General features: G+C 66.5%; 1 protein-coding gene across 1 annotated transcript; it reads right to left on the bottom strand.

The window, feature by feature from the left end:
* Nucleotides 1-809: 809 nt before the first annotated feature.
* MYO1A (myosin IA) lies at nucleotides 810-18939 on the bottom strand. Its single transcript, XM_050924628.1, is given in 29 exon segments — nucleotides 810-1221; nucleotides 1685-1812; nucleotides 2199-2351; nucleotides 3024-3156; nucleotides 3320-3426; nucleotides 4089-4223; nucleotides 4872-4946; nucleotides 5389-5475; nucleotides 5926-5994; nucleotides 6547-6696; nucleotides 7228-7321; nucleotides 7733-7933; nucleotides 8160-8242; nucleotides 8244-8387; nucleotides 8857-9057; nucleotides 9536-9598; nucleotides 10623-10727; nucleotides 10993-11058; nucleotides 11398-11484; nucleotides 11938-12056; nucleotides 12248-12395; nucleotides 13126-13229; nucleotides 14277-14375; nucleotides 16374-16437; nucleotides 16763-16809; nucleotides 17143-17247; nucleotides 17509-17603; nucleotides 18559-18674; nucleotides 18817-18939. Coding segments are annotated over 29 exon segments (3225 nt in total). The 3' UTR covers nucleotides 810-1097.
* Between the last annotated feature and the right edge of the window lie 5323 nt (nucleotides 18940-24262).

Genomic DNA, 24262 nt, shown 5'->3' with positions numbered 1-24262 from the left:
GATGACCCATCCTAGCAGGGGATGTTCTCCAGAGACTTGATTTGAACCTGCAGTTTACTCCATCACTGCTACAAGCCTGAACTAAGAACTTTGCCATCGCTGTATGGAATTGATTCCATTTAACCAATTCTAGCTCTCATCTCTCTCTTTTTCCCTTTATGAATAAACCTTTAGATTTTAGATTCTAAAGGATTGGCAACAGCATGATTTGTGGGTAAGATCTGATGTGTATATTGACCTGGGTCTGGGGCTTGGTCCTTTGGGATCGAGAGAACCATTTTCTTTTACGGGGGTGTTGGTTTTCATAACCATTCATCTCCAGGACGGGTGGCACTGGTGGTGACACTGGGAGACTGGAGTGTCTAAGGAAATTGCTTGTGTGACTTGTGGTTAGCCAGTGGGGTGAAATCAAAGTCATTTTTGTCTGGCTGGTTTAGTTTGCCTTAGAGGTGGAAAAACCCCAGCCTAGGGCTGTAACTGCCCTGTTTAAGCAATTGGTCCTGAATTGGCACTCTCAGTTGGGTCCCACCAGAACTGCATCGTCACAGCCCCGTCACCCTGGTGTCTGATTAACAGCACCTGACTTAGGATCCCAGGGTTCAATCCCCCTCTCCGCCATAAGCCTCCCAAGTGACCCGTGAGCTGTACGATGGGGATATTTCTGGGAGCTCCTCAGGGACAGGCTGGCTCTCCCCAGGGGTCTGAGCAGCGCCTGGCACAGCGGGGCCCCAAGCTCTGGTGTTGGCGCAACCCTAACACACATAATGGCAACAGGAGGCAGAACCGGTCCAACTTGCTCCAATATTTAATGTTATTTGCACCGATCTCCACCCGAGAGCAGGGAGCCGGCCTGGAGCGAAGACCCCCGCCCCGGCACGGCAATTGGAAGGGCTCTCACCAGCCTGGCACAACCCTGGCCTCAGGCTGCCTGGGTTTGCCGAGAGACTGGCAGGGATCAGAGCGGAAAGAGAAAGGTCTGTGCCCCCGGCCGGGCGGGATCGCGCCCTGCCATGGGGCCTCGAGCGCCAGGTTCTCAGCTGCTGGCACGGCGGCTTCCCAGCCATCCCAACCCCGTGGCACGGCAGGGTCCTGGTGCCTCAGTGGACCAGGACCTCCATCTTGTGGCTGCCTCTCTTTTTGCAGACGGGCGCCGTCCCGTTCTTCTCGGCCATCTCCACGATCCGGATGGCGACGCTGCCCTTGCCGAACTGTGTGGAGAACCTGCACAGACCCCGGGGTGCTCTGAGATCAGCCCCAGTCCCTGGCGCAGCCCCACCCCTCCCTTCTCCCCAGGGATGCCCAACACGCCGCCCGCTGCTGGGGAAAAAGCTGGAGGTGCAAGCGGTGCTGGGCTACCACGGCGGCCACTCAGAGCCCAGCCTGCCCAGGTCATTGCTAAACGCAAGCACGGTGGCCGGGACCCTGCTTGGGGGGATTCAAACCCACGCCCCCGAAGCGCTAGAAGCACGAGCCTCCAATCCACTGGAGCTAGAGGATTGGGTCCCTCAGCCAGCAGCGGTAATAGCCTCTTATCCCCTTCCAGGCAAGCCACCAGAGGGCGACAGAGACCATCACACGCCCAGGTGACAGTCATGGCCATCAGCCCAATCAGAAGCCTCCTCTTCCCCCCCACGCCCAGCTCAGGCTCCGCCCACCCACCCTTCTGGCCAATCCCTGCCCTTACTCATCAGCCACTTGGAGGTTGAGTGTCTTGGTGGTGGTCTCCAGCAGCGTCTGGTGGAGCTTGGTGACGAGCTCGATCAGGTGGTCGCTGACGAGGAGGAAGTCGCCCTTGGTTCCCACTGTGGAGGTCTAAGGGGGGGGAGCAAACACAGGGACAGCCCCCCCACACTTTAGCTCGCTGGAGGGGGAGGCGGGTGGTCCCCACCCCGCTGGCAGCCCCGGGCCGGCAGGACGTGCTGCTCCCGGCGCGGCACTGCAGCGAGGCAGCGACGGTGGCACTGACTGACACCCCGGCACTGGCGTGGAAGGACGATGAGTGACGCCCCCTGTCTGCCCACGAGCTGTGGGTAGGGGGGTCACGCACAGCCTCCCCCCACTGGAAAATCCTTTCCCAAGAGCCCATGGGGGAAGCTGGTTACGCTTTGAAAGGGTCCCGGGCAGCCGTGGGCGCTGGCCCTTCGCCCACAGGCCCCCCCTTGTGCCCCGTCTCCCCCCCCCGCCCCCTCGGGCCGTACCTCATTGAGGTGCAAGACGAAGAAGCCGTCGGAGAAGCGGGTGACCGAGACGCTCCGAATGTCGCTCAGGCTGACCACGGTTTTGGGCTGGGCGGCCTTGGGGTCGGCCAGGATGATGTGATTCTTGGTGAGCAGGAAGAGCCGGGGAACTGTCTGCAGAGGAGTTGGCAGGAGGGTGAGGGTGGGCGGGGGCTGCCAGACACGTGGGGGGGGGTCGGGCCGATATCCCCCTGACCTGCACGTCGGTAAACCCCAAAAGGCCCAAGACACCAAGTCCCAGGAGAGGCAGCAGCACAGGGTGAGCTCCAGGCGCTCGACTCAGGTGCGTGGCACGACCCGTCGGGGCCCAATCCCGAGCAGCACGGCCTAGCGGGGAGCACCCAGGATGGGCACATAGGAGGCCTGGGCTCTGTTCCCAGCTTTGGCCAGGGAGGGGGGGCTGGGGTAGCCTTGGGCAAGTCACTGCCCCGCTCAGAGCCTCAGTTTCCCCCTTATAAAAGAGAGACGACAAGACTAATCTGTGGGGCGCTTGGAGATCTCTGGGTGAAATGCGCTAGCTAAGGGCGAGGATTTATTCCCCTCTCCGGGCATGGGGGTGCCAGGGAGCCAGGCCTGGGCACACCGGGGTGACCCACAAAGTGGGTTGGGGGGCAGCAGAGAACCGTGGCGGGGAGACCTCGCTGCAGCCGGCCAGCGGAGCAGACAGCAGGAAGCCAGGGGCTTGGGGCAGGCTCCCAGCAGAGACCTGGGGAGGCTGGTTTCCCCCGCGGAGGTTCTGTGCACGGGCCCTTCAGCCCGGAAAGGGGAAGGGAGGGGTTGCCCCACCTTGCCATTGGCCCGGTTGACTTTTTGCACGGTGTCGGCCAGGACCAGCTTGCCCTCGGCCGCCGTGTGGAGCGCCCGGTACTTGGGGTTCTTCTGGAGACCCAGGTACTCGCCCTGGAACGACTGCTGGAGGCTGGAAGAGACCAAACGGGACCCATGAGACGCCCGACTGCCCTCCCACCCCTCACTTTAAATCACAAGCTGGAGTCCTGCTGCTCCCCCCGGAGAGCCGAATCCCCCCCCGGAGGACTGAGCCCCCCACTGGAGGACTGAGCCCCGCCCCGCCCCATGCTAACCTCTTGGCGTACAGGGTCTTCTTGTCTTTGAAGAGCTCGCTGGCACACAGCTTGTCCTGCAGGAGAGCTTTCCTCTGCGGAGTCAGCCGGTCCCGGTACTTCTTACACTGCCGAGGAGGAGAAAGCGGGTCAGGGCCAGAACCCGGATCCCCCCTGCAGAGAGGGCAAAGGGGGGGACCACCCACCAGGACCCTACGTGACTAGGAGACGGCTGCGGGGAACCACAGCAGGCCGATCCCCGGCCAGGAGCAGAGAGGGGCCGACGGGCCGTTGTCATTTATTACGTGAGCACCAAGAAAACCCAGAGGGAGGCAGGGAGGGCGTGAAACTACAGAGGTCGCTTCGCCTGCCACTAAAATGCAGCCACCTCTGGAATTGGGACACAGCAGCTGACGGACAGCCATGCAGCCAGCGCCGGAGCGGGAGGGGGAAGTTGCTGAACGGGGACTGGTCACCCAGCCCTGCAATGCAGCCATCTCTGGGGTGGGGCACTTTAGCTGTCAGTACCAGCTACAGAGCAACACTGCACAGGAGTCACTTCCCCGGCACTGAAATGCAGCCACCTCTGGGGCGGACATGGCAGCTGATGAACAGCTGCCTAATCCTTAGGAGGGGAAGGTAAGAAAAGTGTCTCCCGCTGAAGTGCAAGGAGGGAGCTGAGGGAGGCAGGATTCGGAAGCTGGGGGAACGTGGGGTTCCCCCCCTTCCCCACGGTGACAGCCACAGGATAAGCAGCCAGGACCGGGCTTCGGCCTCTCCTCCGACAGACCTTCCAGGCGTAGAATATTTTCTTCAGTTCCTCGTTGGTGTTTGCCAGGAACTTATAGGGGGCAGCGGGCCAGCTGCGATCCGTCACTACCAGGGGGGGGAGGTTGCTCCGCAGCCCCAGGAAAAATTTCTGCAGCTTTGGGCGATGGGGAGGAGAAAACACAAGGGGTGAAAATGCAGAAGGTTCTAGACTGAAAACGATGAGGTTCTAGAGCGGGGCTGCTTTCCAGTGGGTTTGATTCCAACGCGGGGGCCCCAGAGGGCAAGCGCCAGCTCCGGATGTTGGAAAATGGTTCTGGACTCTTACAAAACCCAGCTGGGAAAGGCCCCGGGTCCCATTCCCACCCCCACCCCCCGAGCCAGCCAGTCCCCATCCTAGGGCCAGAGGTGGGGCTGGTGCCCCGTGGAGGGGAAAGGCCCCTGCCCCATTCCCTGCCCTCCAAGCCAGCCAGTCCCTGCCCTGGGGCCGGATGGGAGCCAGCGCCCCCTAGAGGGAACAGGCCTCATGTCCCATTCCCGCCCCCCAGACCCCGAGCCAGCCAGTCCCCCACCCTGGGGCCGGATGGGAGCCAGCGCCCCCAGAGGGAACAGGCCCCATGTCCCAATCCCAGCCCCCAGACCTCAAGCCAGCCAGTCCCTGCCTTGGGGCCGGACAGCAGCCAGTGCCCCCCAGAGGGGACAGGGCCCAGGCCCCATGTCCCAGTCCTTTAAGCGGTTCAGCGCCCGCTTTCGAAGGTTTCCAGCCCGTTGTCCTTCCCTCAGCCCTGGGCGGGTCCCGACTCACCAGTCTCCTGTAGATGAAATTGGCCAAGGTGGCAGACGCCCCGGAGCGGAAATATTTCTTGTATTCCTTCCGCGTCTGCAAAGGGAGATGCCCTGTGAGCAGCCCCGGGGTGAGCCGGGGACGGAGGGAACCTGCCTCTCTCCTGGCTAACCCTACTCGCTTTTCTCCCCGGCTGCCCCAGACCATCCCCGGAGAGCCCCCGGCCCAGCCGTGGCCGGGCTGTGCAGCGGGGCAGGGAGCGGAGAAGACAAGCTGCCCCCAACCCCACAGGGGGCCAGGGCGGAAAGACAGGACAGTCCCGGGACAGCGCGAGAGAGGCAGGGGCAGAGCGGGAAAGTGGCTGGCGTTGGGCCCGGTATCAAGTCGAGGGCCAAGCACGCGTTAAACTGGGCACTGGGTGCCCAACGGCTCGCTGGCCGCGCCCCGGGCGGGGAGGTGGCCGTGGCCAAAGGCTGACCGGCAGCCACGGCTCAGAGGTCCCACCGGGGCGCCGGGCCGGCGCCTGGGCTGCTGTTACCTTGTACCCTTTCCAGTAGGCAGAAATGGTGGCCGCGGCCTGGCTGCAGCGTTTCTGGTGTTTCAGCTCCCGCAGGAGCCTGCGAGACTGCGGAGAGGGGAGGGCAAGAGATCAGAGCCCCGTGGAGCCCTGAGGAGGAGGAGGAGGAAGGACAGACGGACGCAGAGACAGAGCGAGAGACTCCAGCGAGCCCGGCCCAGGAGGAGCGACTCGGGCGGGGCACAAGCCAAGGTCCTGTAGGGGGCGGTGTGCTCCGGCGAGGCGGTATCCTCCAGCCCTTTTCGGGCCCGCGCCCCGCACCCCGGCCCAGCCAGCAGCGCCGAGCACCCACGGCCCACTCGGCCTGCCTAGCCGCCTCGCCAAGATCCCGGCGAACGTTTCCACCATGCAGAGCCAAATATCGGTGCCTCCCGCACGCTGGCTAAACGCCCGCTGCCCACCGGCTCATCCCCCACGAGCGTCTGCAGGCCCCCCGTGGGCTGGCGGCCCGGAGAGACGCTGGCTGGGGGGGCTCTCCGGGAGGCGCTGCCCCCTCACCTTCCATCCCCGGACCCAGGCCTGGATCAGCAGCGCCGACTTCTTCATCTGCTCGAACCGCTTCCTGTGCTGCAAAGGGGAGAGTCCGGGTGTGCAACGGGCGATGGCGGGCGGGCGGGCGACTCGCGTAGAGCTGACTAGGCTGAGATGCCAGCGAGGGCCGGGCACGGCTCCCCGCAGCCGGGCTCTAGGGGCCCTGAAGACCTTTCCCCCGGGGCCCGTCCTGGTGGGTTTGCACCCTCCTCCCCAGTGCCAGCCCAGAGCCGCCCTGCATCCGAATGGAGGGTTCATGGGGCAGGACGGTCTAAGGTGGGGATCCCGGACGCCTGGGTCCTATTCTCGGCTCAGCTGCAGACTTTGGGCAAGGGGACGACCTTGTGTCCCTTGTCCGCGTAGGCCAACGCCGTGGGGCAGGGCCTGGCTTGCGTCCCTCCCTCCGTGTCCGGGCGCAAGGGGGCCCCGATCCTGGCCGGGTAATACACTGAAGGAATTCCCCATGGTTTCACTCGGGAAGTCGCCTTAGCCTGAGCAAGGGAGGGGCCCCGATCCAGAGCAGGTGGGAGGAGGGCCCCCCTGCCCCAGGGCTGAGGGGAAGCGGGAGGAGACGGGGGTGGGAGTTACCGCCTGGCCCCGGAACCAGGCCGAGATGACGATCTGGCTCTTGCGCATCTGCTGGTAGTGGGTGCGGCACCTCCAGCCGCGGTAGGTGGCCTGGATCAGCGACGCCAGATCAGCCATGCGCAGCCGGCGCCTGTCCTCCAGGTCGAAGAGCTGGAGGGTGCCGGGGGGGGACAGGACACACCAGGAGAGTCAGAGCCAGGACGGCCCCCCAGAGCATGTTAACCCTTCAGGCGCCGCCTGCGGCAGGAGCACGCGGACGCCCCCACTATGGAAGGGGTCGGCAGGGACCTTTCCCTGGCATCCGGTGTGAGCGGGGCTGGAACTCGGGGTACCCCCCCACCAGCCCTGGACGCCCCATGGCCCAGCCCCCAGGCCAGTTGCCCGCAGCACCCTCTCTCTCGGGACGCCGGCTGGAAGGGCCAGGGATGCCCAGCGGGGCTGGACTTGGCATTGGCTGCTGGACAAGCCCCAGATTGGGCGGCGGCTGCCCCCAAAGCAGAGGGGGGCTCTAGCTAGATGGAGGCATGGGGGACACAGTCCCTCCCACCTAGTGCCCCCCAGCAGGGGGGAACGTCCCCAGCTCGGGCTGTTCCACTGCTCCCCCCTCCCACCAGGGGTCTTCCTATGCAACCCCCCGCCCCTGTCTCGGATTAGCCCATTCCCAGCCCCCCAGGGACTCACGGTGCGTGGGGTGCGGATGAAGATCTTGCTGCGCCCGTACGCCAGCTCCGCTGGGGGGATGTGCAGGTCGGTCAGCAGGGCCTGGACGCCATCCCTGCGCCAGACACCGGGCTCAGGCTGTGCCCCCCCACCCCCCCAGCAGGGAACTCCCAGGGGGAGGCACTGGCTCCTGGGAAGCCCCCCCACTGCAGGGGCAGGAGCAGGGGTGGGGTCGGGGCAGGCAGGCGGGGGCTCGGGCCAGGGCGGTGACCCACGAGAGGGGGCAGTGCCGTGGGGCTGAGCCGGTTGCTGCTACGCCCTCCCCCCAGGCACCGCCAGCGCCTCTGCTACCTCCAGCCCCCCAACACTCCCTGGGTGGGGCTGACACCTCCCTGCCCCAGTGCTCCCCTTCTCTACATCCCCCCCACAGGAAACACGTCCAGCTCCCCTCCCAGGCTGTCCCCTACTCAGCAGGGTGCTGCTCCCAGCCCCCGCAATCCCCCCCCGTGCTCCTCACCCCCCCTACCTGGCATCCCCCTTCCACTTGGGCCAGGTCTGCTTGCAGAGCATCTTGTAGCGCTCCAGGCATGGCTCGTAGCCCTGCCGGTAGGCATAGCCGGCCCGCCGCACCCGCACGTTCTCCAGGAGCCCCAGGTACCGGACCTGCATCTGCACCAGCCCGTCCGTGAACACGCCGGGCTCTTTGTTGTCATTGGGTTTGATGCACCTGGGCAGGAGAGGGGAGGAGGTTAGAGACAGCTCTGCTGTGTGTCATAGCCCCTGCACTGCTCACAGCCCAGGGGGATTCTCCCCTTGCTCCACTGTGTGTCAAAGCCCCTACACTGCACACAGCCAGGGAGATTCTCCTAAAGTGCATAGGTTTGAGAGCAGCAGGCACTGAGCTCTAGTCTTGTTCCCACCCTCTCCTGTGGGAGCCCCCATCCCCAGACCACCTGATGTAGTTGGGGTTCTTGGAGTACAGGTTCTTCATGAGCGTGGCAATGGAGGCCTTGAACTGGGAGCCCGCGGTGGGGGGGGCGCCGGAGGGAGGCTTTCTGGGGGTCCCCCTCAGGGAAGAGGGAGCGCAGCAGTTCGTGCCGAGCTTTCCACATGGCCTGCGAGAGGTCGCGGAACAGCAGGTCGTTGTTCTTCTCCACGAACCCCGTCACGTTGTAGGTCACCTGCGGGGGGACAGACCCACAGCGTCACTGACAGGGGTGGACGGGACCCTGAGGCAGAGAGACCTGGCTCCCAGCCCGCTCGAGGCTTCCCTGCTCTAATCCTTAGACCCCACTCCCCTCCCAGAGCCAGGGACTGAACCCAGGAGTCCTGGCTCCCAGGCCCCTGCTCTAACCGCTAGACCCCACTCCCCTCCCAGAGCCAGGGACAGAACCCAGGAGTCCTGGCTCCCAGGCCCCTGCTCTAACCGCTAGACCCCACTCCCCTCCCAGATCCAGGGACAGAACCCAGGAGTCCTGGCTCCCAGCCCCCTGCTCTAACCGCTAGACCCCACTCTCCTCCCAGAGCCAGGTGCTCCCTTGTTCAACCACTGGAGCCTACAAAGGCCACCCCACATGAGGCAGTCTGGGCCCCCCAAGCCTGAGCAGTGCATGCTGGGAGCTCGGAGGGAGGACAGGGCCCCCCGCTCACCTTGCCAGCGTAGTGGTGGACACGGAAGCAGGAGCCGGCCAGGCTGGTGTCCGTGACGTGCCGGGCGTTCTGCGTGGCTCTGCTCTCGTAGTGCTTGTGGCTGGCACACACCTGGTTCAGCTTGGCCAGGAAGGTCTCCTCGGTCACCACCCCGGGGCGCAGGCATTCCTCGTCCAGCATGGCCAGGATCCCGGCCTTGCTCTGCGCAGAGCCGGCGGGTCACGGACCTGGGGCCACTTGGGGCCACAGCGCCCCCCACTCCCGACCCGCAGCCCCTGCTACCCAGCCCTGGGCTCCCCCCAACTCTGCCGGTGCCCCTCACTCCCGACCTGCAGCCCCTGCTAGCCCAGCCCTGGGCTCCCCCACCGCCAGCTCTGCCGGTGCCCCTCACTCCCGACCCGCAGCCCCCTGCTATTTCTTTCCTGTACAGAAAAGGCCAATTGTGCAGACCAGCCCCTGGTCCAGGTGGCCTCCGTGTGCGGGGCAGGTGCCAGCGGTGCAGGCAAGGGCTGAGGAGGCGAAATGCCCCCTTGGCGGGGACTGGGCCTGGCAGCCCCTTGAGCCCTGTTTAGGGCCGGCAAGCGGTGCCCCTGGTTTGTCCTGGCTCCTCTGCCCAGGGGTGGGGAGCCCTCACCCGCTGGCCCCATCATCACCAGCCATCGTTCAACCAGCCACTCACGTCCTCAATCAAGCTGCAGATGATGCTGTTGTCAAAAAAGTCCACCGGTGTCCACTGGATGCCCTGGGGAGGAGAGCGGCCGTCGGAGCCTGACCTGCCTGGCAGCGGCACCAGCTGGGAACACCAGGAAAGGCCTGTCCAGCGGACGGGGACGGCCTGGGCTGCCCGCGGGATTTCAGTGGCATTTGGGGCCTGAACCCCCTACTTCCAGCCCAGCTCGATTTGGGCTGGGGTGCATGGGCAGGGGCCTGGGATCCTCACACCGGCGGCGGGGGCGTGGGAGGAAGCTGCAGTCCGAGCCCCCATCCCAGTCTGGAGAAAGTCGCCGGGTTCACTGGTCCAGTGGCACTTTTAACACATGGCGCCCGGCCCTGCGCTAAGCTTAGCGTCTCCACAAACCCGCTGCTGGGAGAGCTGGCGAGGGGCAGAGACGAGACGCCTGCGTGAGATTTTTAAATGCCCAGCAGGCAGATTTGACGCTGGGAGCAGAAAGCAGGACAGGGCTGGTTCAAAGGGATCCCACGGGGTGGCCCTGGGCCAGGAACCGAGCCGAACAAAGCAGCCACGGCGGCGTCTGTCTGACCCATTGCTCCGGCTCCATGCCCGCACTGAGCCACGCGGTCCCCACACACCCCACTGGCCACAGTTCTCACTAGGGGATTCCAGCCCCGCCCCCGGCTTCGGGGGGGAACAGGACGTCCGGAGCCCCCGGCCTCCATACATGTTTATTTCCAGCCTTCCTGTTATGGGGCCGCCAAATCCGCCCGCGCGTGCCGGGGACCTGGCTGCCGGCAGCTGCTGGGCGGGGTCGCTGGAGCAGCTTGTGGACTCCCGGCCAGGGTGGGAGGGGGGAACATCATTCTCAACCCCCCCTTCCCGACAGCTGAGACTGTTTAGTGCCCTGGCTAAAGGCCTGCCACTTCAGTGCCAAAGGTTGCCCACTGGCCGTCCTCGGCATGCGGTTTGCTGGGGTGCCACCGGAGCGCCACGCTGGGCAGGGGGGTGCCGGTATCGGCAGGGGAACGACAGGCAATGGGACCCGCATGGCGGCTTCCTGGAGCCCCCTGAGGCCCAAGGCTCCTGTTACCTCCCGCACGTATTCCTCCTGCTCCTCCTTCAGCGTCATCAGGATGAAGATTTGCTGCAGCTTCTCGTTGCAGTAGTTGATGACGAACTGTTCGAAGCTGTTGTCCTGGGCGGGAAGGAGAAGGCAGCAGGGCCTGTGGGATGAGGATTCGGGGCCATGTCCCCCCCCCCCCCAACCTGGGGCTACTGATCGAGGCAGGAGGGTGCCGTGCCCAGGAAGCCGGGAGTATGGCAAGTTTACCACCCCTCCTCCAGCTCTGCAGTGCCCCTCACTCCCAACCCGCAGCCCCTGCTATCCCTGCTCTAGGCTCCCCAGTTGCCCGCTGCCCCGCGTGGGGGGAACTGAGCGGCCTGCCATACCCAGCACCAACCTGGAAAATCTCAAAGCCGTAAATGTCCAGAACTCCCATCACCTTCCTCCGCTCGCTCGTGTCCACCTGGGCAAACAGGGGGGGTCGTTAGCCCCATATTCGCCGCGTCCTGAGGGCCCAGCCTGGGCTCCACAGAGGGGGCAGGGATCACGGGGTGGGGGTGGGGGCGTGCTGCCGTTGGATGGTTCGGCACAAGAGCTCCAGCAAAGCCGGCGAGGGGGTGGGGAGGAAGCCAGTGGATGGGGGGACGGGGAGGTGGAGGGGGGGCACTGGGAGACAGTGGGGATGAGAGCAGGGAAGCCGACAGCCGCTGTCCACCTCCCCGTAGCTGGGCTACACACAGCGGTTCCTGTGCCTTGGCCGGGGATTCGAGCCCCACCGGGGCCGGTGTCCCAGCACACCCACCTTGATGCTCGCGTTGATGCGGTTCACCAGCCAGTTGAAGAGTCGGTTGTAGATGTTCTTTGCCAGGGCGTCCCGCCCGTAGCAGCCCTAGGAGTGGAGGCAAAGGGGCTGCAGGCTGGCGGCTGCACAGGGGCGGCTCAGAGGGACCCCGGGGCCAGCCCCACTCAGGGGGTCGGGGGAGAACCTGCTCCTGAGCTGGTGATTTCAGCCCCAAGCTGGGGTGGCTCAGACAAGAGACCTCCCCCGGCCTCACGTCTCGGCGCCAGCCCAGGCCAGGCCCTGCCGGGCACCAGGGAGCTCCCGCGGCCATGGGACCGACTCAGAAAAGCCCCGAGCCTGGGACAGCCCTGGCAAGAGGGGGCCGGACGCTGGGGGGCGAACGCGGCTCAGCCCCACCACTAATGGGTGGGACCCGGGGGACGCTGGGAGGAGAGCCAAGGGTGCAGGGTTCGGGGGGGCTGACGGAGCCGTCTGCACACGCCAGGTGCTGCAAAGGGAATGGCTCTGGCTCTGGGCCTCCCACCCCGTCCCCCCACTCACCTGGGCCACGCTCAGACCCGTCACCACCTTCTCCCTCTTGGCCTCCACGGTGCGGGAGCACAGGGCCTTCTCCAGGACGCTCTCCGGCAGGCCGATCAGCTCGCAGATCTCCCGCACAGCTGCATGGGGAGAGGCCGGGTTAGCTCCCCGGGGAACAGGACTGCTGTGGGAGAGGGGCAGGAGGCGAGACCACCACAAGACCAGGGCAGGGGTGGGTCAAACCCAGGAGAGGGGCCTTGGGAGGGGAGATGGGCGATCTGTGCCTGGGCCGAGGGCAGGGGTACCAGCCCACCACAGGTCCCTGCCTGACCTCGTGTGTCTTGGATGCTGCAGGACTCCATCCCGCTGGCCTCGAACTGGCTGCCCAGCTCCACGTTCCCCAGTTTGAGCACCACGGCAGCCACCTCCAGCAGCGCCTGCACCTCGGCTGGTGAGAAGCCGATGACCATCATGGCGTCCTGCCAGGGAGACAGACAAGGGCAGAGTTTGGGGATCTGAGTTTGGGGGCTGTGACGAAGTGGGAATGTTCTCAACATTGTCTCTGAATACGGTGTGTGCCTCAGTTTCCCCTCTGTGCTACTCAATATCTAGGTGGTGTAGGATAAGGTGCGTCAGGGCAGAGGTGACGGCCGACGGGCTGCAGAGAACGGCCGACACTCTGTAGCTGGCAAGAGGGGCCCCCAGCGCTGCAAGGATCAGCTGGACGTGCTGGAGAACAGACACCAGGTGCCCTGCTGGCCCGGGAAAGAGACAAAGCCGGGGGGGAGGGCCCTGGGCTCTGCCCCCCCCCAAATGCACTTTGCTGAGTGTCCCTGGTGGGTGCTAACCAGCCCTGTCCTACGCTGGGTTCCCGGCAACTAACAACCCACCTGTCACCTGCTGCCTGGGGTCCTTGCCGGCCGTGGGGGGGGGGCAGGGCCCTTGGGGGGCGTCAGGCTCCCCCAGAGGACCTCACGACGTGACCGAGTCAGACCCACGAGGCGCCGAAGCCGAGCCGGTTCCCCGCCCGGGGGGAGTGAGCCCGAGGGGAGACCTCGTCCCAGAGTCCTGGCTGGCTGCATCCGGAGCAGGTGCTGAACCCCGGGGCTGGGACCCCGCGACCGGGGTGCAGTGTAGGGATTTCAGGGGCAGGGGCAGAGGGTCCCATTTTATACAGACAGACCGATTCACCCTCCCCCCAGCCTGGACCTGAACAGCTCGGAAATTGGCCGCGTCGTCCACGCCCGGCAGGCTGGGGTCCTCGCGGCCGAGGTATCCGTAGCGTCTGCAGTCCCGCTCCAGCTTCAGCCCCCCTGCAAGAGGGGACAGGCTGCAGCTGAGCCAGGAGCAGGGTCCCGCCCGGGTCCCCCCACCCGGCCCTGCCCGGGCTGCAGCCGCTGCGAGGGGCCCCAAACCCTGGCCCCGGCCCCCAGCCCAGTGGGGGCACAGCCCAAACCCTGGCCTGGCCCAAACCCCATCCCCAGCCCAGCCCGACGCAGCCCAAACCCCGTCCTCAGCCCAGGGGGGGTCCCAGCGTAAACCCCATCCCCAACGCAGGGGGGGTCCCAGCTCAAACCTCGTCTCCAGCCCAGGGGGGTCTCAGCTCAAACCCCGTCCCCCAGCCCAGGGGGGCCCCAGCCCAAACCCCATTCCCAGCCCGGCCCGACGCAGCCCAAACCCCGTCCCCCAGCCCAGGGGGGTCCCAGCTCAAACCTCGTCCCCAGCCCAGTGGGGGCACAGCCCAAACGCCGTCCCCAGCCCGGCCCAACACGGCTCAAACCCTGTCCCCAGCCCAGGGGGTCCCAGCCCAAACCCCGGCCCCAACGCAGGGGGGTCCCAGCTCAAACCTCGTCCCTAGCCCAGGGGGGTCTCAGCTCAAACCCCGTCCCCCAGCCCAGAGGGGTCTCAGCTCAAACCCCATCCCCAGCCCGACCTGACGCAGCCCAAACCCCGTCCCCAGTGCAGGGGGGTCCCAGCTCAAACCCCATCCCCCAACCCAGGGGGGTCCCAACCCAAACCCCGTGCCCAGTCCAGGAGGGTCCCAGCTCAAACCCCGTCCCCCAGCCCAGAGGGGTCTCAGCTCAAACCCCGTCCCCCAGCCCAGGGGGGTCTCAGCTCAAACCCCATCCCCAGCCCGACCCGACGCAGCCCAAACCCCGTCCCCAGTGCAGGGGGGTCCCAGCTCAAACCCCATCCCCCAACCCAGGGGGGTCCCAGCCCAAACCCCATGCCCAGTCCAGGAGGGTCCCAGCTCAAACCCCATCCCCCAGCCCAGAGGGGTCTCAGCTCAAACCCCGTCCCCCAGTCCAGGGGGTCCCAGCTCAAACCCCGTCCCCCAGCCTAGGGGGTCCCAGCCGTACTCAGGAGCTGGTCTGATCCCCCAGCCAGGAGCTGGTAGAAGATGTGGAAATTCCTCTCCTCTTTGACGTGTCTCACGACTCGGGATTTCTCCAGCAGGTCTGCAGAGGGGAGACCCGGGGGATCCCCGGCCCAGTGTTAGGGTCCCACACACCACCGCAGAGGGGATCAGTACCTGGGATGCTGCGGGGGGCGGGGAGAACCGGTGCCCGGGGGTCGCCAGGGGCAGACTCTGTGCTCCGAGGGGGGCACCAGGCGTGGGTACGTCAGGGCCTGGGTTGGTGCTGGAGGGGGCGGGAAGCTGGACGCTCGGGGAGGGATACTGGGCGGGGTCCAGCCCCTATTGTTGCATTGTGCCGGGCTGGGACGGATCCGTGGCCCTGCTCCCCACAGAAAGCTGAAGCTCCGGCTCAGGGATGGAAGCAGCTGGGAGCCTCGGCCACGTGCCCCCGCGCCCCAGGAAGGGCCCCTGGTCCCACTCTGGTGTTAACCCAGTCCCTGCCGGGTCCCAGCGCACGGTGCTGCCCCTGGCACGCGCTGGAGGGCATAGTGCCCGCACGCTCCTCTTCGCCCGGCCCCACACGGAGCCCCTCGCCCCGGCCCTGCCCCTGGCACGCGCTGGAGGGCACGGTGCCCGCACCCTCCTCTCCGCCTGGCCCCACACAGAGCCCCTGGCCCTGGCCCTGCCCCTGGCACATGCTGGAGGGCACGGTGCCCGCACGCTCCTCTTCGCCCGGCCCCACACGGAGCCCCTGGCCCCGGCCCTGCCCCTGGCACGCGCTGGAGGGCACGGTGCCCGCACGCTCCTCTCCGCCCAGCCCCACACGGAGCCACTGGCCCCGGCCCTGCCCCTGGCACACGCTGGAAGGCACGGTGCCCGCACGCTCCTCTCCGCCCAGCCCCACACGGAGCCACTGGCCCCGGCCCTGCCCCTGGCACACGCTGGAGGGCACGGTGCCCGCACCCTCCTCTCCGCCCGGCCCCACACGGAGCCCCTGGCCTCGGCCCTGCCCCTGGCACGCGCTGGAGGGCACGGTGCCTGCACGCTCCTCTCCGCCCGGCCCCACACGGAGCCCCTGGTCCCGGCCCTGCCCCTGGCACGCGCTGGAGGGCACGGTGCCTGCACGCTCCTCTCCGCCCGGCCCCACACGGAGCCGCTGGCCCCGGCCCTGCCCCTGGCACGCGCTGGAGGGCACGGTGCCTGCACGCTCCTCTCCGCCCGGCCCCACACGGAGCCGCTGGCCCCGGCCCTGCCCCTGGCACGCGCTGGAGGGCACGGTGCCCGCACGCTCCTCTCCGCCCGGCCCCACACGGAGCCGCTGGCCCCGGCCCTGCCCCTGGCACGCGCTGGAGGGCACGGTGCCCGCACGCTCCTCTCCGCCCGGCCCCACACGGAGCCGCTGGCCCCGGCCCTGCCCCTGGCACGCGCTGGAGGGCACGGTGCCCGCACGCTCCTCTCCGCCCGGCCCCACACGGAGCCCCTGGTCCCGGCCCTGCCCCTGGCACGCGCTGGAGGGCACGGTGCCTGCACGCTCCTCTCCGCCCGGCCCCACACGGAGCCCCTGGTCCCGGCCCTGCCCCTGGCACGCGCTGGAGGGCACGGTGCCTGCACGCTCCTCTCCGGCCGGCCCCACACGGAGCCCCTGGCCCCGGCCCTGCCCCTGGCACGCGCTGGAGGGCACGGTGCCTGCACGCTCCTCTCCGGCCGGCCCCACACGGAGCCCCTGGCCCCGGCCCTGCCCCTGGCACGCGCTGGAGGGCACGGTGCCCGCACGCTCCTCTCCGCCCGGCCCCACACGGAGCCCCTGGTCCCGGCCCTGCCCCTGGCACGCGCTGGAGGGCACGGTGCCTGCACGCTCCTCTCCGCCCGGCCCCACACGGAGCCCCTGGTCCCGGCCCTGCCCCTGGCACGCGCTGGAGGGCACGGTGCCTGCACGCTCCTCTCCGCCCGGCCCCACACAGAGCCGCTGGCCCCGGCCCTGCCCCTGGCACGCACTGGAGGGCACAGTGCCCGCACGCTCCTCTCCGCCCGGCCCCACCGGGAGCCACTGGCCCCGGCCCGGCCCTGCTCATGGGGAAGGGGAGTTTGGGGCACTTACAGTTGCTGATGACGCCGCCCAGGGGCTGCCCCTTGAAGTCAAACTCCACGTCCATGTACTTGCCCTGGGAGAGGCAGAGACAGACAGTCAGGGGGCAGGGCAGGACGGGGGTCACGAGGGTGGGGGAGGGGGATGTTAGGGGGATAGGAATTGTGAGGGCGGGGGAGAGGGATGGGAGTTGGGAGGGTGGGGGAGGGTGGCATTGGGGGAACGGGAGTCACAGGGGAGGGGGACGTTTGGGGAGATGGGAGTCGTAGAGAACGGGGAGGCTGGGGGGACAGGAGTCGCGGGGGAGGAGGAGGGGAGTCAGGATAGTGGGGGACGGGGATGCTGAGGGGACAAGAGTCACAGGGGGGTGCTGGGGGGGTGCTGGAGGCAGAACCACTCACGAATCTGGAGGAGTTGTCGTTGCGGATGGTCTTGGCGTTACCAAAGGCTGCAACGAGAACGGGGCAGGGGAGGAGAGAATCTTTATTTGTACCTTTCCTGGGACCCGCCCCCCTCGACTGCTGCAGGGCAGCCCCTCTGGGGTGGAGCAGGTGTGGGGGACGTGGCCACGGGCAGAGCGCGGGGGGCTCCCCGCCATGGGGCATGGCTGGGGTTCGAGGCTGGTGTGAGGGGAGGGTCAGACAAGCTTGGGGGAGAGCCAGCCTGGGAACAGCTGGGAGCCCCGTGGCCTCTGACACCTCCCAGGCCGGGCCCTGGGGCACGAACCAGCCAGGCCCCAGTGGGGGAACTAGGGGCTCTTTTCAGGGCCGGGGGCACTTACCTTCCAGCACCGGGTTGGACTGCAGCAGCTGCTCCTTCACCTGGTTCACCTCCTCACCCTTGCCACACACGGCGGCCACGTAGGACATCACCTGCTTGCTGGCCTCTGCGGGGACAAGCAACAACCCAGCCATTGGGGCCTGTCAGCCTCCTGGCTGCAGAGAACGGGGGGTGACTCTGCCAGGGACCCCCCCCACGGACTCCCCCCATGCCCACCACCCCCCTGCATGCACCACCTCCAGCTGCCGGAAACCTGGGCCCTGCTCCCCGTGGGAATGACTCAGCTGACGACCCCACATGGTTCGCACGCCATCCCTACCACCCCCTGCTCCCCAGGCTCTGCCAGGGGCGGGCGTCCTCTCCTCACCCGTCTTGCCCGCGCCGCTCTCGCCTGTGATCAGGATGCACTGGTCCTTGTCACGGTCCCGCAGCGAGCGATAGGCATCGTCAGCGATCGCGTAGCTATAAGGCGGTGACCAGGGTAGGGGTGGGGATGAAGAGAGAGGGGTTAGAAAGGGACAGATCCCACCCCCCGGCCCTGGCCAGGCTCCCCACTCTCCAGCCCAAGAGCCTGGCTGGAGGCCCGGCCTCAAGGGTCTCGTCTGGGCTAGCAGGGGGCTGCAGGTCAGGAGTGAGGGGCACCATATCACAATGCTTTTTCCTACCCCCCCCCACCAGGAAACGCTCCTGTGAGCTGAGTCAGGGACTCTGAGCACCCACACGTTTGACTCAATTATACATAAGCTCGTTATGGACTCGTCGTCCACTCCAGGACAGGACGGGCCAGGAACCCAACCTTGCCACCAGCTCTGGGGACCAGCTTGAGACTCTGAGACACCACGGCTTGTAGGGCTTTCAGTCCCTGCCACCCTGGGGCCGGATGGGAGCCGGTGCAGGCCCCGAGCCCCATTCCCTGCCCCCCTGAGCCAGCCAGTCCCCACCCTGGGGGCCAGATGGGAACCAGCACCCCCTAGAGGGGACAGGCCCCGAGCCCCATTCCCCACCCCCTGAGCCAGCCAGTCCTCACCCTGGGGCCGGATGGCAGCCGGTGCCCCCTAGAGGGGACAGGCCCCGAGCCCCATTCCCCACCCCCTGAGCCAGCCAGTCCCCACCCTGGGGCCGGATGGCAGCCGGTGCCCCCCAGAGGGGACAGGCCCCGAGCCCCATTCCCCACCCCCTGAGCCAGCCAGTCCCCACCCTGGGGCCGGATGGGAGCCAGCGCCCCCCAGAGGGGACAGGCCCCGAGCCCCATTCCCCACCCCCTAGGCCAGCCAGTCCCCACCCTGGGGCCGGATGGGAGCCAGCGCCCCCCAGAGGGGACAGGCCCCGAGCCCCATTCCCTGACTCCCCAGTTTGTCCCCCCGGGGGGGGGCTCGCTCAGCGATGGCCCCCGCCAGCCTCCGCCCGGCCCACTCACATGTGCGGCTTGACGGCGAAGAAGTTGCAGTTGCGGTAATGCTCCACCGTCTGCGGGGAGTAGATGGGCAGGGGCTGGTACGGGTTCACCGAGATCACCACGTTCCCGATGTACGTCTGGGGAGGGAACGCGGAGGCCGTGAGCGCGCAGGGGAGAGCGCGACGCGGGAGGGGGGTATCACAAGAGCTCCATCTCCAGGGGCAAGGGGAGCCCCTGATCCGCCCCATTGCTCCCCCCTGCGCAGCCCCCGACACCTACGTAAATCTCCTGGTGCCGGAACCGCTCCTTGAGGTTCTGCAGCAGCGACTCCTCCGACAGGGGGTCCAGCAGGACCAGGTCCCCCACCCCGACAGTGTCCAGCAGGGATGGATTGGCTTCCATGGACCCGGCGGGCAGTGGGGAGGCCGCAGCTGGGGGGGAAGATGAGCGGAGGGGAGAGGAGTGAGCGGAGGGGTCTTAGCCCTGCAAAGTGGGTGCAGTGCGCCCCACGGATTGAGCAGGGGGACACGCCCCCACCCCCCACTGAAGAAACAGCCCCAGCTCACATTGTAGCTATCAAGTGGCAGCCTCTGCCCCCATCTGACTTCATCTGGGAGAGCCCGGGGTCTGGGTGTGGTGGGTTAGAGCAGTGGGGGTTGGGAGCCAGGACTCCTGGGTTCTTCCCCTGGCTCTGGGACAGGAGTGGGGTCTAGTGGTTAGAGTAGTGGGGACTGGGAGCTAGGACTCCTGGGTTCTTCCCCTGGCTCTGGGACAGGAGTGGGGTCTGGTGGGTTAGAGCAGTGAGGGCTGGGAACCAGGACTCCTGGGTTCTTCCCCTGGCTCTGGGACAGGAGTGGGATCTAGTGGTTAGAGTAGTGGGGACTGGGAGTCAGGACTCCTGGTTTCTTCCCCTGGCTCTGGGACAGGAGTGGGGTCTAGTGGTTAGAGCAGTGTGGGGACTGGGAGCCAGGACTCCTAGGTTCCTCCCCTGGCTCCAGGAAGGGACGGGGGGACTGGGGGGGGGGGTTAGAACAGAATAGGGAGAATGGAGTCTTGTATTTTTGTAGCCAGCTCGTTCATGCCGGCTGGGCTTGGCCGGGCAGCAGGCCAGCAGCAGGGCTGCCCCATCCCGTTGACAGCGGGTGCTGGCAGGAAGGGACCCCGCAAACTCCCGGCCTCTTGCTGAGCTGCCTCCAGGGTCTCCTGGGGGAGCAGCCGTGTGAGGGTCTGGGTGGCACCAGACCCCCCCAACCCAGCCCAGCCAGACATAAAGGGGAGGGTGGAGGGCCCAGTGGTTAGAGCCAAGGTGCTGGGTGGCAGGACCCAGGGGTGTGCCCAGAACTGGGTACGTGTTGGAGCATTTCGAGCAAGGGCCTGGGAGTCAGGACTCCTGGGTTTCCTGCTTGGCATGGGGATGGGGGTGGGTCAAGCAGGGGATTAGGATGCAGGACACCTGGGTTCTTTGTGTCACCCCCCCCTTGGTGCCCCACAATCCCCAGCTGTTGCCTGCGCAGTGGCCAGATGTGGAACTGGTTCGCTGAGCGTGAGAAGAGGAGCTGGGATCTCAGGGCGTTACAGTGCCAAGCCCTGAGGGAAAAGCCCCAGCAGCAGGCGGCCGGGGATTGCGGGGACAAACCCCGAGGGCTCAGAAACAAGCCAGGTCCCCGAGGGCTCAGAAACAAACAGGTGGCCCCAGTGCCAGAGGGATTAACGCTGGAGCCCCGGGGAGGCTGCCAGGAAAGGAGTGAGTCAGGCCAGGAAGCCAGCTGGAGCAGGATGCCAGCTGGGGCGAGGAGGAACCGGCTGGGCCATCTTCCAGCTTGCAGGGCCCCCGCTGGCTTTTCCCTTGCTGCTTCCTTGAGGGCGGCGGGGGGGGGGGGCTCCCAGTGCCAGATCGGGCCCTGTTCTCCCTGTCGCTCCTGTGCCTCCCCCAGCCGGTTCTGGCCCTGGCTCTGCCGCCTGCTCCCTGCCCCACCCTATCCCTCCAAAGCAGTCCCCAGGGCCGCCCGGCCAGGAGCCGCTTGCCCCGGGCATCTGGCGGCACAGCCATAGGGCTGTAAGGGGAGGGGCAGGTTTCGGGTGCCCCACAGCTGCCAGCACCCCCTCCTTAGGGCCAGGGGGACAAAGTCAGCCCCCCACACACAGAACCCAGGCGTCCTGATTCCTCCACCCGCTGCCTGGATAAGGCCATGGCAGAGTCATGGAGAGAGGGGAGAATCCTCCCTTAGGCAGGGAAGCTCCAGCCCACCTCGGCCGGCGCTGGCCGGTCCCAGCTCCTTGGGGGCCATCGAAGGTTTTGCCCCCTGAGCCGCACTCCCCAGCCACGCTAGCCCTTCTCCGGGCCCAGCACTGCGGCCACTCGGGGCCCAGGGCCAGCGTGCCGAGGGCCCAGCCCCCCTGCTTGGAGGGGGAGGCTACAGGGCACTCTGCTCCCAGCCGGGCACCCCAGCTCTCGCCAGCCCCACGGGCGGCCCTGAACCCCGCTGGGGCCCGTGGGGCAAAGTCAGCCGAGCAGAGCTGGGCCACAGCGTCAAAGAGGCAACCGAGCGGCCCCTGGTCTCTGCCTCCACCATCCCGCACGGCACCCAGAGCCCCCATGTCCAAGGGAAGTTAGGAGCCTAGATGGGTTTGAGGGTCAGGGCCCCTGGCCAGCGATGCAAGCCGGGCTCCACCCCAGCAGGGCCGCAGCTGGATCCCTGCTTTGACCAGGAGGCAAACGCAGGCCTGGGGGCCGGGGCAGAGGTCAAGAGCGATGGCAAATATTAGCAGCAGGATCCTGGCGCAGCTCTGTGCCTGGGCACACTCGCCCCGCACCACTGGGCTTCACCTGACATCCCCGGGCCTGCAGCAGCAGCTCCTGCCTCAGCTGCTCCTATTTTAAACCCTTCCTGCCTTTTATAGAGGGGTTTTAATACAAACCAACCTTCACCTTCGATTTACAGCCTCCCCCGGACTCTGCCCCGGAGCCATAAACCCAGCGGCTCTTATCGGGCCTGCTGGAGAAAGTTCATCTCGGCCCCCAGCGAGCGGAGAGGGGGAGGGCGGGTCCGAGGCCTGGGGGTGGGGGGTTTTGGGGGGAGGTAGCAGATGGGGGTCTCAGAAGCCAGACCCGTCTTCCCTCGGTCTGTGTTCTCACGCTCAGCCGGGGGATTTAGGAGGAAGTTCGATCCCAATGCAAATAAACGAGAACAGCCTCCGGTTCTTCCCAGAGCAGGACTCCTCTGCCCTCCCGCGGGGGTCCCCCCGTGCCCCCCCACTAGGACAGAATGGGGCACAATACCTCAGCACCCCATCACCACCAGCCTCACGCCTCTGCCCCCCACCAGCCCCTGGCTCCCGCAGCAGAGCTGCACCTACCCAGCTGCAGGCCCCCCCACGTTTCCCCAGGAAGCCTGGGGAGGAAAAGGTGGTTAATTGCCTCCCTTGGAAGCTGTGGCCAGCAAGGGCAGGGGGTTTCCTCCAGCCCGGGGGAGGCCAGTGGCTCTTTTAGGGATGCGGAGAGGACACCTTCCCAGAAGCGCCCCTCCAGCTGGTGCTTTGCCACTCGGCAGGGCCGTTGGGACCCCAAGGCGGCTGGCAGAGGGGTGGGAAAGTGAGAGAACTGATGGGCAAAGCTAGCTGGAGCCGTACTCACCTCACCGCTGACACCGCACTGCTGGCACCTCTGCGAGTCGGGCCGGTTCTGCGGGTTGCTTGGCAGAACAGAGCCAGCTGTGCCGCCCAGCCCTGGCTCAGAGGGAGCTGTCCATGGTTTGTGGCACTCCAAGGCAGGGCCACCCTGCCTCCACTCCCTTGCAGCCCTCACCCCACCCACTTCCTCCCCCAGGCTGCGGGGCGGGGCGGCCTCCGGCAGAGCTGGACTCGCCTGTTCTTTATTAGGTGCATTACAGTAGCACCCCCCCAAGCTCGTGGCCCCAGCGTGCAAGGAGCTGTACAAATGCACAGAGAGAGACAGCCCCTGCCCCAAAGAGCTCACAGCCTGACTAGACCAACGCAGGGCAAGTCTTCCCATTTCACAGCTGGGGAAACTGAGGCACATTTCACAGCTAGGACAACTGAGGCATAGAGTCAGTGACTTTGTCAGGGTCACCCTGAGAGGCAGTGGCAGAGCTTGGAATCAAAGCCAGGTCTCCCCCTGCTCCCAGCCCTGTGCCCACCCCACCACGCTACGCACCTACTGCGTCTCCACCCTCCCTCCAGCACTGCCCCACACCCTACAATACAGCAAGTGTGCATGTGTCTTGCCCCCTCCCACCCAGCCTGGGCACGCTCCAGAGAACAGCCACGGGGGGGGGGCCCCACGGAAAGATGCCCCATGCATCACAGACATGGAGGGTTGGGAGGGACCCACGAGAGACCAGCGAGTCCGTGCCCCTGCGCGAAGGCAGATTCGGTGTACCCAGGCCAGCAGAACAGATGCAGGAGGCACTGGGCTAGCGCCAGACCCATTTCACCACCCAGCTGGCCTGTTAATTGTGCCGCCACCCTCTGGCGCCAGCCAGCAGGAGGTACGATGAACACAGCTGGAGACTCACGCAGCAAGATCAGAGTAGGCACCTTCCACCAGCCCAGGCAGAGCTGCACAGCAGCACAAGCAGGGCCACGGGTAGAGAGCCCAGCCACCGCCCTGGCCATAAACCCTGAGAGATGCCACCAGGTCGGCCCCGCCTTAGTGCCCCCGTGAGAGGAGCCGGTTTTACGAGCCCTGCTTTGCAGCTGGGGAAACGGGGCCCTGGCCAAGGTCACCCGGGGAACCAGCCACAGGAGAAGCCAGTGGATCCCGGGATATTGCTCTGCCGAGTGGCTAATTTGACATCAGTCAATACCAGAGGGGTTTGGTTGGCCTGGCAGGACGAGCTGGTTGCCAGGAGCCCACTTCAAAGTTCTGCTGGGAGAGAAGCCCAGGGGAGACGGTGCCAGGGAGGAAAGGGCTAATGGCCCAGGCAGGCTTTGGCCGGCAGCCCAGCCTCCGAGCACCGGGACGCTGGACTGTGCCCCGAAAACCCCGGAGATTTAGACCAGGGAGCGTTGCCCCGAATGTTGCAGTGCAGCGCCGGAGCTCCCAAGAGCAGGGTACAGCGCGGAGGGCGGGCTAGGACGAGGTACACAGTGTTACTGCTCATGCAGCAGTGCCCAAGGCTAACCCCAGGCAGGCTCCCCCAGCTCTTGCTGGCCCCTGCTCCTTCCCCTCGCAGGGCCCCCCGAGACGAGTGTTAACCCCGTACGCTAAACCGGGGTGTGGGCTCTCACACGGAGCAGGGACATGGAACCAGCTTCCCAGCCCTGAACAGCAGCTCGGGGGGGCTCGAACATCAGGACAGGAGGGGAAAATGCTTCACTTGTGTTGAGCAGTACCTGGGACTCTGCCTGGGAGCCAGGACTGCTCACCCTTGTTCTGCCAGCACCTCTTAAACCCTGTCTGGTGCCCCCTTTCCTCCACCCCCCAGCAGCCCCCCAACAGCTGTGCCACTGCCCCCACCCCTCCCTGCTATTCCAACTCTAGTTCCCCAGCTGTGACCCAGCCTCGGTGCCGAACCCTGGCAGCCAGAGCATTAACCCACTGGGCCCCGACTGCTTCAGGCAGGATAGGACAGTCGGGGACTGTTATGGGATGAAAGGAAGCGGTCGTGCTAGAGACCGACAGACGGCAGCTTTGTCCAGCCTCCCTGCTGCTTTGAGCTGAACCGCCGTTTCCACATCCCTGTTTCTCTCTCACACACACAGC

The sequence above is a fragment of the Gopherus flavomarginatus genome, chromosome 16 (genome assembly GCF_025201925.1).
Source record: "Gopherus flavomarginatus isolate rGopFla2 chromosome 16, rGopFla2.mat.asm, whole genome shotgun sequence".
Taxonomy (NCBI): domain Eukaryota; kingdom Metazoa; phylum Chordata; order Testudines; family Testudinidae; genus Gopherus; species Gopherus flavomarginatus.
The sequence above is the reverse complement of the archived record's forward strand: the minus strand, read 5'-3'. Positions and strand labels throughout refer to the sequence as shown.